We start from the raw sequence: 13,856 nt of genomic DNA, 5'->3' as shown, positions 1-13,856 counted from the left end.
CTTGCTATCATTAATCACACAGTTGCATGATTGTATCTCAGAATGATAGATTTTCCTGAGTGGTTCTGTCATTTCCCAGAATCAGAAGGTGCTGGTTGCTCCTACTTGTGATAATTTCTCTTTCCTGGGCTCTTTAAGCATCCCTTCTGCAGACTGGTGATGAGTAGTCTTGTTTGGCCTGTGTTAGTGGAAAGTTTTCAAGGTCCTTCAGGTGTTCCTTTGTGCCACATAGTACCACATAGTAGGGATGGCTGGGTTGTTTTTATTTGTCTTCTGGATAAAGAATCATTTCCTATTCCATGCTCCACCACAGTAAGCCATTTGTGTGAGGCTCCTGAACAGATGGTTTTCTTCATTGGGATCTCCTGAGGGATTACACAGGATATTGTTCCTTTTGTAGTGCAATATAAAAAGGGTCATTCCCTCAATGTGCAAGTTAAATGCAAAGTGGGTAGCTCTGACAGAAAATTAGTGTATGCATTTCTCAACCATCTGATTAGCAATAGGTCGGTTGTTTTTTTAGCTAAAGAATATTTGATTCTTTTAGCACAGGCTGGCAAATCATTAAATTCACAGGTTGCCTTAAGCTCCCTCACTGATTTTCTCCTCCCTACTGCACAACTGTAGAGGTGAAGCATTGACAATCCACACAGTGCTTCTGTGGATTAAACTAATAGTAACACAGCAAAAACAGGTTGACAGATGTTATACTGAGAGAGTGTGGTTGCTCATTTTTGCAGGACTGGAAGTAGAAAACACGTGACACCTGTTTCCTTGTAGTCTATGTTGGTTCCGCAGCCAGTTACACTTGATGCTGTGAGGTGAACCGATCACTTCCTAGATATTCCCCAGGGCCCTGCTAGGCAATGCTCTGGTACAACACTTGAAATCAGCAAAGATGCTTCTGCTAAAAAGCCTACTGGCTACCCCATATGAAGCCAGCAAGCAGAAGACTCTGAGGAGTGCAAGGATTTATATACTATTTATGGTTCTTATTTATGGTGTGGAAAGCTTAAAGGAAAAGGTGGGGACCAGTCTGGGTTTACAGTGACAGAAGTTTCTGAGGTTGACTGGATTCCGTATTCATACAGCATCTGTGAGGAATTAGATCCTCCTTCTTCTGTCTGCAAGTCCAGTCACAGAACTGATGTTACCATGAGTTTGCATCTTCTCTCTCTCTACTCTGACATGATTGATTTAGGTGACTGCCAGGTGTCCAGTTATTCCTTGCAACCTAAATATTTCTGTGAACTAAAAAAAAAATGGAGGCAGATAAAGGAGTGTTCAAGAAGCTGAGCAAAACTGCCAGGTGGGGTTTTTTTGTTGCTGTTGCTCTGGGTTTATTGATTATCCTATGTTGGCTTTTTTGTCCTTCCACAGCCTGCCAGCGGGGGTTCTACCGCCACTCCTTGGATGCTAAACGCTGCCTGAAGTGCCCTCCCAACAGCTTGTCCAACGAGTCAGGGGCTACGTCCTGTTCCTGCAATGCAGGCTTCTACCGAGCACCTTCCGAGGGCCAGAATATTGCTTGCACCCGTGAGTTGCACACAAAAAGAAAGGAAAATATCCATACAGGCTGGGGGATGAACTTATTGAGAGCAGCACCACGGAGAGAAACTTGGGGGTACTGGTGGGTGAAAAATTGGGCATGAGCTGCCAGTGTGAGCTTGCAGCCCAGAATGCCAAGTGTTATCCAGAACTACATCAATAGCATGTGGCCAGCAGGGCGAGGGAGGCGATTCTCTTCCCCCACTCTGCTCTTGTGAGACCTCATCTGGAAAACTACATCCATGTCTGGGGCCCCCAGTACAAGAGAGACATGGACCTATTGGATCACATCCAGAGGAGGGCCCTAAAAATGATTTTGGGGAACTCCTCTCTTATGAGGAAAGGTTGAGAGGATTGTTCAGTCTGAGAAGAGAAAGCTTTGGGGAGATCGTCTTGTGGCCTTTCAATATTTAGTGGGGCTTGTAAGAAAGATGAAGAAAGAGTTTTTATACCAAGGTCTGTAGTAACAGCACAAGGGACAATGGTTTTAAACTGAAAGAGGGTAGATTTAGACGGGACATATGGAAGAAATTTTTTATGATGAGGGTGATGAGACACTGGAGCAGGTTGTGGGGACCCTATTGCTCTTCAAGGCCAGGTTGGAAGGGGTTTGGAGGAACCTGGTCTAGTGTAAAGTGTCCCCTGCCCATGGTGGGGGGCTTGGAACTAGAAGATCTTTAAGGTCTCATTCAACCCAAACCATTCTGTGATTCCATGAACAGTGATATGGGGGAAGAAATGAAAGGTTGGAAAATGGGGATGAGAGATCAGAGAGGGAGAGGCTGGGTGGAGAGAGGGCTCCATTTGAAATGCATAAGTAGGTGGGAAGCTGAACTTTGGGCACTAACAGCTGGATCTAACACTCCTTTTGTGCTCCCTGTAGGCCCACCCTCGGCTCCCCGCAATGTCAGCTTCTCCCTCGTTGGCACCCAGCTGAGCCTGTGGTGGCAGCCGCCCAGTGACCACGGTGGGAGAAAGGACGTGACCTACAGAGTCTCCTGCCAGCGCTGCCATTTCCTGTCCTGTGAGCCCTGTGAGGCTGGCGTGGTGTTCTCCCCCAGTGCCTCCGGTCTCACAAAGCCTGCAGTAGACGTGGATGGCCTAGAAGCTTACACCAATTACACATTCACTGTGGAAGCCCATAATGGTGTCTCAGGAATGGGACCTGCTCCACAGAGAACTGCTCCAGCTGTCTGGGTCTCAGTTGGACATGCAGGTTAGCAGAAGCAGAGAGAATTTCTTCCTGCTCATCACGAAAAGGAAGAGGAATCTCTGTGAATATTTAAGCTTTCTCCATCTTCTCCTTCTGCCTGACACGTGTTGGTATGGTATGATAAAGATTCTAAAGTACCTCTGCCTCCGGCAGGTAAAGTCCCATAGTCATATTCCTTGCAAATGAAAGTAGCAGTAATCGTTATCCACCAAGAGCTATGAATCTGCCAAGAACTTAACAGCGGTGAGGAGGATGAAGTCCTCCCTGTCCTACAGCCTAAGTGTTGCTGCCTGTGTGACAGGGAGGATGAGGGCTGTGTCATTAAATATTTCCCATGACTCAGATATTGCAAAACACCAAACATAATAGAAACCCTGGTGTAACTGGAAAAAAAAAAAAAAAAAAAAGGTGTTGAAAGCATGGAGGGATGAGGATGTTAAATCTTGATACATTTCTATAGGTTAGCTTCAATCTGGCTAGTTTGGCTGTCCTGTAAATACTTTCCAGAGCACCATGAAATGTGATTATAGAAAAATGACATCACAGTGCTAAACAGCCCTTGGTGCATTCCCAGGGTTCTAATTTAGTAACAAAATATGACTTTTCTTCCTGATGCTATGTGGGGGCAGCACAACTCTGAGCTAGAAAAGCAGAGCTACTTTTGGCTTGCCTCATCACTTCCCGATGATGATGAAGGACAAGGAGAGAACCAGGCTTAATTCCTCAGTCCTTGCAGCCTCTTGAGAATTATCTTTTTATTCATGAACAGCATGAATTTGCAGTCAGCTGTGAGATTTTGAGCATTGAGTTTCGCTGTACCCTTATGCAATGCAGCTGCATTCACAAACCATTACATAGGATAGCTGTGCTACTGCTGCTGTAGGAACATAAAATCCTAGTATTTTTTATTTCACACTGGACACTTTCAGTGCAGTCCTGGAATAAATGCAATTTCTTGGAACATGGATTTTGTTTTGAGGGCCAAACAAATTATGCTTCCATGGCTAAGGCAGAAGCACACTGTTCACAGAAAACAATTAAATACAACCAGAGATCTCATTTCCCTTCCACCACATGGAAGAAAAATGACAGTGGCAATGAGACTCAGTTCCAGTTGCATGGTATGATCAGAGCTTGTGGAGGGAGGACATAGTTTGCATTTTGTTTGTATTTCTCCCTCATGTTCTCTGTTCTCTCCCACTGCAGCTCCAGTGACAGTATCCCAGTTTATTCTGACACAGAGAGATGACAGTAGTCTTTCTGTTTCTTGGCTTGCCCCACGGCAACGCAGCCGGACCTCGGTGGAGTATGAGGTCATGTTCTTTGAGAAGGTAAGGCCTGCCTGATTTGCTCTTCCCCTTTTCACCCAAAGGGGTGGAAGTGTCCTCTTGTTCAGCATGCATTTGTTACTCGTTTGGTTCCTGCAGGGAGAGGAGGCACGTTATACAGTGAAGCACCTTCTTGAGCCAAATGTCACTCTGAGAGACCTGCAGCCAGATACAGCCTACCTGCTCCGTGTGAGATCCATCACACCCCTTGGGCCTGGGCCCTACTCCCCGGAGCAGGAATTTCGCACCCTTCCACCAGGTAAAGGACAAGCACTGGTATCTCATGTGGGAGAAAGTCACTTCCCCATCAGATTGTATATTCTCACGGTACATGGATCTCTTTTTGTGTTCTGCTGGCTGTAAGGCGAGACACCGCTCTCCTGAATTTCTTGTCACCAGAGCCAAGCCTGTTGCATTGTGAAGACAAAAGGCATTTTTCCTGTTTCCTTGCTGTCATAAAATTTGCTTGCACTTTCCCCTTTAGACCTGATCAGTCTCAGTTTAGTGTGTTGTACTGGCACAATACTTAACCAGACCTTCATTTAGTTCTTGAAAGACATTTTAATTTTGGCTAATGTTTCTAAGTTTGAATGCTGGTCAAATGATTACCGTATGCTTCCTTTCATGTGCCAGTTACTAGTGAAAAGGAGAACTCGGAGGACCTCAGCATTATTTTTTTCAGCTTTATCAGTTCCACTGTATGTAGGCCAGCTCCTGAATGTAGCTCTGCCCAAAGAGATGGTATGTGCCACTGAGAAAAGTTCTTCACCAAAGTACAATGTGTAAAAGGCCAAGCTGTCAGGGCCACAAGAAGACCTTTCTCCTGCATCAAAGAACGTCTTATATAGGCCTGACATCCAACCTCCTCTTTCCCTGGGTCACCCAGAAACTTCCCCTTAATCTAAAGTTTTCTGTAATGGAATTTGCTCTCTCTTCGTTTCACAGACTGCTGTTGACCCTATGGATGACTTTAGAAATACATGTACTGAAGTTCTGCATTTGAAAGACTGATTTTATTGTAATGAAATAAGGACATGAGGAAGAAAGCTAAGGAATACCTTTATGTAACTAAATAGTTAAATTAACAGTGTAAAAGGTGATAAGGAGTTGGATACCATTACTGGAATATAAAGGTTGGGCCCTTTTTGGCACCAGGAGCTTTAGGTAAAATCTTCATGAAGTCACAATGACAAATGGTAACAATACGTTATCATTCTTGTTATGATGATAACAAAAATTATGTTTAACCAATTAAATAATGTACTACAAAGGCCCTGTGAAAAAGATGTAAATTAGCATGCACAATTGTTTTGATTAAGAAAGAATAAGTTAGAAAGTGCTTTCATCAATATTATGCTTTATTTCAAATGAAAATTGATCACCTTATCATGCCAAGACAAAGGTATTTTGAATATGAAAGGGATTAAGAAATAGATATGAAAAAAGTATTAGCAAGGTTTCATTTGATGAGAGTTCTTGTTTCATAATACTGGGATCATTTTTTGGCTATTATCGTCTAGGAGTATTAGTGTAGCAGGATTTTCAAGGAGTGGCAGAATTTTATTAAATCTGAATTCGGTAATTTAGATCTCTTAAATTCCTGCAGAAAGCTTATGCATCTAAAAGCTTGTCCATTTTATAAATAAAGATACTATTTCACCTTCCAAATCTTAGCTTTTTGATTTTAAGAAAACAAAGACATTAGCTCTGTCCCTTGATTTCTGCTTGACTAAGCTGGTGATTTTTAATAATTTTAGTGGGATGAGTCAGAGGAAGAATAACTAGTGTTCATTAGGCTTTATGAATGCTGACCATTGGACTAGACGTTAGGAAACACTTCCCCACACAGTTCTATGTATCATCTGTTCCTTGCTTTAAAATCTGCTCATTTATTAAAAAAAAATATTTGGGGGTTTTCTTTTGTCCGGATATTTTCCTAAATCTCATTTGGGAAAATATTAGAAAGATGTAGATTGTCATTACTTCTCCATTAATGCATTTTAAGTTGTTTGGTTTTTTTTTAATTATGGGAAGTAAATTTAAAAAAAAAACTGGCAGAGGTAATATAGCATTTTCGCTGATGAATTCAAATGTGCTTTGTGGAAATGAGTAACTTTAGCTTGAGAACCTAAATGAAAGGAAATGGTCTGTGTTATGAGAACACTATCTGAAAGCTATCCAATCACAGAATGAAACCACCTGATGCCCAGTTTTGAGAAAACAGGAATATATGATAGACTGCAAATTTGTAAGTCAGTACTTGTTTCAAGGTTCCTAAGCAGTGAGGGGCTTTTGTTAGGGTAATTAGGCAAAGGACCAGCCCCAGATATTGGTGGGAGGGGAGCATGTAATTAATTTCATAAACAAGAAGGGAGTCACTTTAGACTGTTGGGGAAAATCATGTCTTTGCTTTGCCATAGTTTAAATCAGCTACTGAGCGGGAAGAAGGGCCAGATCTGAAAGGACTGTTGGAGAGGAGTGTGAGGGAAGGAACATCTGTTCTTCGTTTTTGAAAGTGTCATAGAATTAAAATGGGAAATCAGACATAGGGATAAATTACTCAACTGGAAGACCAAGACTGTAGATAAGAGTCAACCAGATAGCCATCAGAGGTGCTCCATGCACATGAATAACTGTGATTGGACTCCCATGTGGTGGCTCTGCTGCCTGGAAGACAAGTGGCTGTAACTTGCCTAATGCCATTAGCTGGTAGAAACTGGTTGGTATGTTCCAGACAAATAGACACTGGTCTTTTAGGTGATATGACCTCTCTCTTTGTTTCTGCAGACACAGGAGCTGTGTCTGGTGGAGTCATAGTCGCTATTATCTTCGGAGTTTTCCTATTTATTGCGCTAGTTGTGGGATTTCTCATGTTTTGGCGAAAGTAAGTATTGATTTTTGGTATTGAAAAATGTATAGATGTAGGAATGGTTGAGTCATGGGAGCTTGAGAAAGGGAGGCCCTGATTTCTCACAGGATATTGTATATGTAGAGGGTAGTCAGAGAAGAAAAACACCAGTGTGCTGCAGTGAGATGGAAAGGGTCTCAGTAAATAATTTTGATTAGCAGGATTAGAGGGGTTGATACTGTAAGATAATGTTTGCTGTTGGGAACAGAGGAATATGTCATGATTTCTCAGTTTTGTTATAATCCAGCAGCATCATATTGTTATCATGACAGAGGAATAAAAACATTGTTATGGTACAATCATTTCTATAGCTGCTGACCAGTTCAGTGGTAATACATGTATCCAGTAATTTCAGACCATTTTTCATATACCATTACTGTTGGGGTCCTCTACCTATATACAGAATTTTACTTTGCTTCTCAATGTCTGTGAGGCTGCTATTGCTTGGTTTTAAGAAGATCAGATATTCTACTGAAAGCATACAGAAAACATGAGATAAACAGAAATTTATTTGTAACTCAGCATGAAACTCCCTGTATGAAAACAAAGCTTCATTTCTAAATGCTAATGAAGCATCACATTTTATTGCCAGCTGTACTTTTCCAAGTAGGTGCAGTGTCTGGTTCCACTTTGCTCTGTGCTACCCTGAACTCTGTCCTTAACGAGCTAGGGCAGACACCTTGGAAGTCTTGCTTTTCCCTTTGTTATCTGCTGACTGTTTAATTTTCATGGCTCTTTCTGATGTTCCAGGAGGGCTCGTCGGAGACATGCACGGCCAGATTACAATACTTCGGGCTTTGAGCGAGGTGAGGTTCAAGGGGGTCATAAAACCAGAGGGAAGCCTAGAATGTGTTGGAAGGAATGAAAAGAAACATCAGTTTGAAACTAGACACTGACATGGCTTTTCTGATGTAATTTGCTTCTTCCCACAACAGTTCTACTCTTCAGCATAGGTTGGGTAGATTGTTTTACTGCCATTGTCAGAAACCCATGGATTTGCTTCTGCTTTTGTAGTTACACTTTTAAAAAGTTGTCCAAAGAGTCAAAATGTTAATTTGCTCTTTTGTTTCCCTTCCAGAGAAGGTCTGGTTGAAACCCTATGTAGATCTGCAACCATATGATGACCCCAGCAGAGGGGTGCTGGAATTCACTAAGGAACTGGATGTCTCTTTTGTCACTATGGAGAACGTGATTGGGGAGGGTGAGTTACTTATTGCTCTCCCCATCTTTCAGTTTCCCCACACTGTTGTTTTGCTGCCTATTCTCAAGTTCACCTGTGACATTTTGCCTCTGGTTGCCTTCAGGGGAGTTTGGGGAGGTCTATCGTGGGTCCCTGCGACTCCCGGGGAAAGAACGTATTGTGGTTGCCATCAAGACCCTGAAGTCAACTTATTCAGACTCACAGTGGTGGAACTTTCTGCGTGAAGCAACAATTATGGGGCAGTTCAATCACCCGAACATTGTGCGTCTGGAGGGAGTTGTCACCAAAAGTAAGTGTGTGTGAGAGAGATAGACCTGGGATGAAGGCAGAAACTGGCACAGTTCTCAGGCCTTTCCTAGAGAGTTTGCTGTCAGAGAGGCTGTTCTAGGAGAAGACAGGCATTGTCATGTCAGAGAATGAGGAAAGGAGGAGAGGTATGGATTTCCAACAGAGTCCTGAGGCAGTGTTAGGAGAGATCTTCTAGGGCTGGTGAGTAGACGAGAAGTTGGGATAGTGTGAGGGATGCTGCAGGGTCATATGTGCAGTACAGGGAGGGGTACAAGATTGTAGGGAGATGTGTAAGGAGAAGGGGCAGCCAGCTGTGCCAGTGGAGTGGGAGTGTTAGCTGTGGTTGGACATGGTTCTCTCAGGGAATATGGAGAGCATTGAAAGGCATGCGTAGAAGAATTTGAAAAGGGCTGAAACCTTCTTGTCTTTCTCAAGGGAGGCCAATGATGATCATCACTGAGTATATGGAAAATGGAGCACTGGATACCTTCCTCCGGGTGAGAAACTCCAATCTGTAATAGGCTCGTGTACTACCAGAATTTAACACTTGACCTGGATTTAGGGCCCTAAAATAAAACTAGAAATAAGATCCAGACATCCACTTACTTTCTGCTTACTGACATTTCTTGTGTCAGCAGCAGAAGCTTAATGCCATCCAGTTTGTTCAGTGACGAGAGTGGTATCTTTGGTAATTGAAATGCAACTGCTTAATGATGACTGGAGATCACCACCAATCCCTTAGTGAGAACCTGTTGGGGCCTTTGGGCTGCAGCATTGCCTTTTTCCTTGTTCACCACTGTCCACTCTTGTATGTTGATAAGGTCAGTGACTAGAAACCAAGTGGGTCGATGTCACTTCTCTTACTTCTTCTTCCATGCAGGAGAATGAGGAAAAATTTAGCCCTGTGCAGCTTGTGAGCATGCTGCAGGGAATAGCCTCTGGCATGACCTACCTTTCAGAACACAACTACGTGCATCGGGATCTGGCTGCTCGCAACATCCTGGTAACTCGCAGCCTCCAATGCAAGGTGTCTGACTTCGGTCTCTCCCGAATTTTGGAGAATGATGCAGAGGGAACCTATGAAACCAAGGTAATGGAAACCCAGTCTTTCAGCCTTGTGAATTAACTGTGTGAGAAAAACTTGTAGTAAAATTGCAAGTCATGGCGTCGATGGTTCAGAAGTGGTACTTTTGTCTCTGGAGTCCACGTTGATTTTGCTTGCTAAGAAATTCAGAGGGACTGTGGTGTTAAATGAGAAGCAAAATAGGAGGTCTGATCTCTTGGACTCAGTTACTAAATCTAGCTTTGAAGATAGCCTTGCTGTGATCAGAGTTTTGGACTAGAGTCATCTCCATGTCTCTTTCAATGAAAGTGCCAGTAATTCTAATGCGTGGTGTCCTTCAAAGCAGGGCTGTGACTGGTGTCAGGCTCTTACTCCCACAGCAGAGATTTTGTGTAGCATTCAACTGAACAGAGGGCTTAAACTCATTTACTTTCCAAGAATATTTCTCTCCTTTTGAGAAATTTCCCTGGGGTGGTTACGTGTCACTTCAAATGAAGTGGGCTCAATCTCTGAACCACTTTGTAAGGTCCTTGAATGAAAACACTGAAGAAATACAACTCAATGAGACATGCAGGATACACTGTGTTTCTGCTCTTTTACAGGGTGGTAAGATTCCTATCCGATGGACAGCCCCAGAGGCCATTGCTCATCGCATTTTCACCTCAGCCAGTGATGTCTGGAGCTTTGGAATCGTCATGTGGGAGGTGCTGTCATTTGGTGACAAGCCATATGGGCACATGACCAATCAAGAGGTAACAGACGCTGAGTTCAAATGCTGATTTAAAAAATAAACGAGGCATGTGGGAAAAACTTTTAAATCTCCCTCAGCCTGCACTCTTGACTTTCTTTTGAACACAAAACTACTGTGTTTCCCTCCCTGCTGAAAATCAGTGCAATCAAGTCAAGGGCAGTAAGTATTGAGGTGTCAACAGCACTAAGCCAAACTAAAGAGTGTTTAAATCAGCCATGGCATTTGGATCAAGAGATACATTCTATTGGTTTTTTCTCCTTCCTCTGGCTCTGGTGCATTATGTCTGGTCTCATTTGAGGCTCAGCATGTGCTGTTAAAATTATCCCTCAGAGCCTGGTTCCCCTTCTCTCACTGTGCCTGTGCCAGGACCATTTGGTCCTCGCTTTTTGTGAACGTGTCCTGAGTGGCAAATGGGAGCTTAACTAATAAAGGACTGAAAAGACATGCATATGCCAGTTAAGTTTTTGGCATCCCTTGGGTGTCTCGATCCTGTGCCATGCTGCCCAAACCCTGTGTCATACATGTGTAATCTGCACCAACCCCTCCCTGGCTGCACACTGTGAAGTGGTGAATAGCTGTTCCCAGAGGTCTCATGCTCCTCTTCTGCAGTCTCTGCTCTTGGCCAGATTTCTCTGTGTCCTCTGTGCAGGTGATGAAAAGCTTAGAGGATGGGTACCGGCTCCCCCCTCCTGTGGATTGCCCGTCTATCCTCTATGAACTCATGAAGAGCTGCTGGTCACACGATCGGATGAGGCGGCCTCACTTTCAGGAAATCCGGGCACAGCTGCAACATTTCATCTCAAGTCCCCAGCTCCTCCGGCCTGTAGCAGACTTTGATCCCAGGTAAGCAGACTGTCATCAGAGGAGGAGGGGTTAACTGAGACACTTCACCTCCCTGTCCCCAGCAGGAGAGGCAGTGTGAGCAATGCAGACTGGAAAGATGCACCTTGAGTGCTCTGTGTGCAGAAAATTGTGGTCATCTCTGTCTCCTGGTGATAGAGGGCAGATCCTCTGGCCTGCCCTGACCTCACTGTGCAGAGAGCAGATTAACTGGCTCAGCCCTGGCAGAGGGTGCTTGCTTGCCCTTTGGTTACTGTCTCCTAGTGCAGTCCATTTCAGGTGGTTGCCTGGCTAACAAAGGGTGTATGTGTCTCTAGGGTAACACTCCGTCTCCCCAGCTGCAGTGGGTCTGATGGGATCCCCTACCGCTCCATCCCTGAGTGGCTGGAATCCATTCGCATGAAGCGCTACATCTCCAACTTCCGCACTGCTGGCCTGGACACCATGGAATCCATTCTGGAGCTCACTGCTGAGTAAGTGCAGGCCAGGCTCCCACGGGGCACCTCAGGCTGTGCTGCAAGTTAGCTGTGCTCATCCCTGTGCAATCTGAACAGGCACTCATATATACTTGGAAGGTTTCTCTCCATCCTTCTCCATGCAGTTAAATGGAAGCGGACTGGTTTCTTGATCTAAAAGGGAAGGAGCAGCCCAGACTGTGAGACTAATTCACCAACTGTCCATGTCTGTGCTTGAGGCTTTTCAGGGATCTTCAGCTGCTCTGGACTCACATCAGACACAAACAGCAAGGGGAAAGAATAGATGGCAAACAGATCTCTAATCTGACCATCCGCCCACCCTTGTAGGACTTTGTAAGATAATTTCCTTGCCACAAAGTCCATACAGACTCGTGACATCCCCCACTCCATCAGCCAGGTACTGTTGTGTCACAGAGCAAATCTTTCTGGGCTCCTCAGGACTCAGAAAACAGCTGTATGATTTTGTGAGGGTTGTGCAGCCAGCTCCAACCAGGGCAGTTACATGAAACAAATGAGCAGGCAGAGACCTGCTGAAGGGTTGAGACCTGGCCCCTGTTCACAAGCTGATTTAATCACAAATCCTGATTTACTGGCAGCACAGGCCTAGCCATGAGGTGGAAGAGGTCAGTTGACTGAGTGGGCAGAGATAGCCAAGGACGGGCAGGAATGTCTAGAAGTGTATTCCTTATAGAGAAAAACTAGGTGTATTAGGAGGCACTGAGGGAAAGGAAGCTCTCTGAACTAATGCTTGGTAATAGTTTCTGCCCTTACCCACATCCTCGTCCCTAAGGAACAAGAATAGCAATTCATTTTTTCCTTTCTTTTCCTATTTCCTTCAGGGACTTGAAACAGATGGGAGTGTCACTTCCAGGCCACCAGAAGAGGATCTTGTGCAGCATCCAAGGCTTTAAGGAGTGATCAGTCGTTGCATTCTTAAGTTTGAAAATGTTCATCCTTACCAGATATCATTTGGAATCATTCCTATGGCAATTGCTTCCAAATGAGTGACTGGACAAGCAAAGCAAAACAACCAGAACTGAAAAAGCTCATGAGGCAACACCACCTGCTCTCATTTCTGTTCCCCCTTGCTTTAGCTCTACAGCAGCCATCAGTATGTTTCAGAGCACTGGTCGTAGAAACCATTCTCTGTCTTCTGCAGTCCACTTTGTCCAGCACCAAGTAGGCCCTGTAGTCCACATTACTGGAGTTTTAGACCCTCAGTATTATCACATGGAAGACAATATGGATGGAGGGTGGTGGATAATGTTTTAAGATTGGAGATGAGGGTTCAAGATAGACTGGGACATTCAGGGAGCAGGCACAAGAATAAAGACAGGTAGAGACAGGGCTCATTCACTTCTTGGCATACATTCCTTCTCACTTCAGCACCCTTCTGTCTTTCTTATTTTGCATCAGGAACAAACTTTTCAGTTCTTCACAAGGCTGCTGGTAAGGCATGTATTTTTTAATGCAGTTATTCTTGCTGTGAACACCACCCTGTGGTGTACTTCTTTCTTTGGAGGAGAAAGTGGGAGTAGAAGCACACCCTGCTGTAAATTGTGTGATCACATCACCTCAGCATGTTGCTGTTTTGCACATGCACACTTCAGAGGGGAGATTTACATCTCTCCAGACTGCTTAATACCTTTTCTTATGCCATGGACAGAAAACCCTTTACTTACCCATTTTTCTCTGCCCCTTTTTAAAAGAGACAATAGTCTTGTTTGGCTGGAATAGGGTATTTGTAACAGAAAAATGTGTAGGTGGTCTGTCTTACTCCTTCTCTGTGGAGGAAATGTTATTATTTATCGGATCTCAAGACAGTTCTAGTCTGTAAATAATATTTTGTAAATAAACCTGTGGCAGAGCAGGCTGTGTTGGAATTCTTTGGCTTATTTCAAATGTGATTGAGACCTTTAGCATACATACTGTAGGTCCAAGCACGGTCCTTACATCCAGCTTTAGTTGTTTCAGCTAATGGTCTTTGTCCATGTAACTGCAGATGTGACATTGAAGTGCAATTGCATTAGGATCAAAGGATACCTTTGCAGCTGGTCACTTCAGATTTTTTCAGCCATTTACAAGCATAGCTATCTGACATCCTAGTCCATGTTTTACAGATCCTGTGATTATTCCTAAATCATAAATATTAGCAACTACTGCTGTGTTTGATGAAATGTATGTGAGTAGTACTTCTTTCTCCTGCAGACTAGGCTCTCCAGGAGAAAGTCTTAGGAACA

General features: G+C 43.9%; 1 protein-coding gene across 1 annotated transcript in view; it reads left to right on the top strand.

The window, feature by feature from the left end:
- EPHA1 (EPH receptor A1) overlaps positions 1–13,500 on the top strand; it is a 34,567-nt gene extending 21,067 nt beyond the window's left edge. The window contains 14 exon segments of the mRNA XM_066175367.1: positions 1,381–1,536; positions 2,432–2,764; positions 3,968–4,092; positions 4,189–4,348; positions 6,877–6,973; positions 7,748–7,803; positions 8,076–8,198; positions 8,302–8,487; positions 8,922–8,983; positions 9,367–9,576; positions 10,152–10,301; positions 10,950–11,143; positions 11,458–11,613; positions 12,456–13,500. Coding sequence (XP_066031464.1) covers positions 1,381–1,536; positions 2,432–2,764; positions 3,968–4,092; positions 4,189–4,348; positions 6,877–6,973; positions 7,748–7,803; positions 8,076–8,198; positions 8,302–8,487; positions 8,922–8,983; positions 9,367–9,576; positions 10,152–10,301; positions 10,950–11,143; positions 11,458–11,613; positions 12,456–12,534 — 2,087 coding nt within the window. The 3' untranslated portion in view covers positions 12,535–13,500.
- The last annotated feature ends 356 nt before the right edge of the window (positions 13,501–13,856 follow it).

This window comes from Chamaea fasciata, unplaced genomic scaffold (genome assembly GCF_029207755.1).
Source record: "Chamaea fasciata isolate MVZ Bird 193981 ecotype frontalis unplaced genomic scaffold, bChaFas1.0.hap1 SCAF_2, whole genome shotgun sequence".
Taxonomy (NCBI): Eukaryota; Metazoa; Chordata; class Aves; order Passeriformes; family Sylviidae; genus Chamaea; species Chamaea fasciata.
Note: the sequence above shows the minus strand (reverse complement) of the source record. Positions and strands in the feature narration are given on the sequence as shown.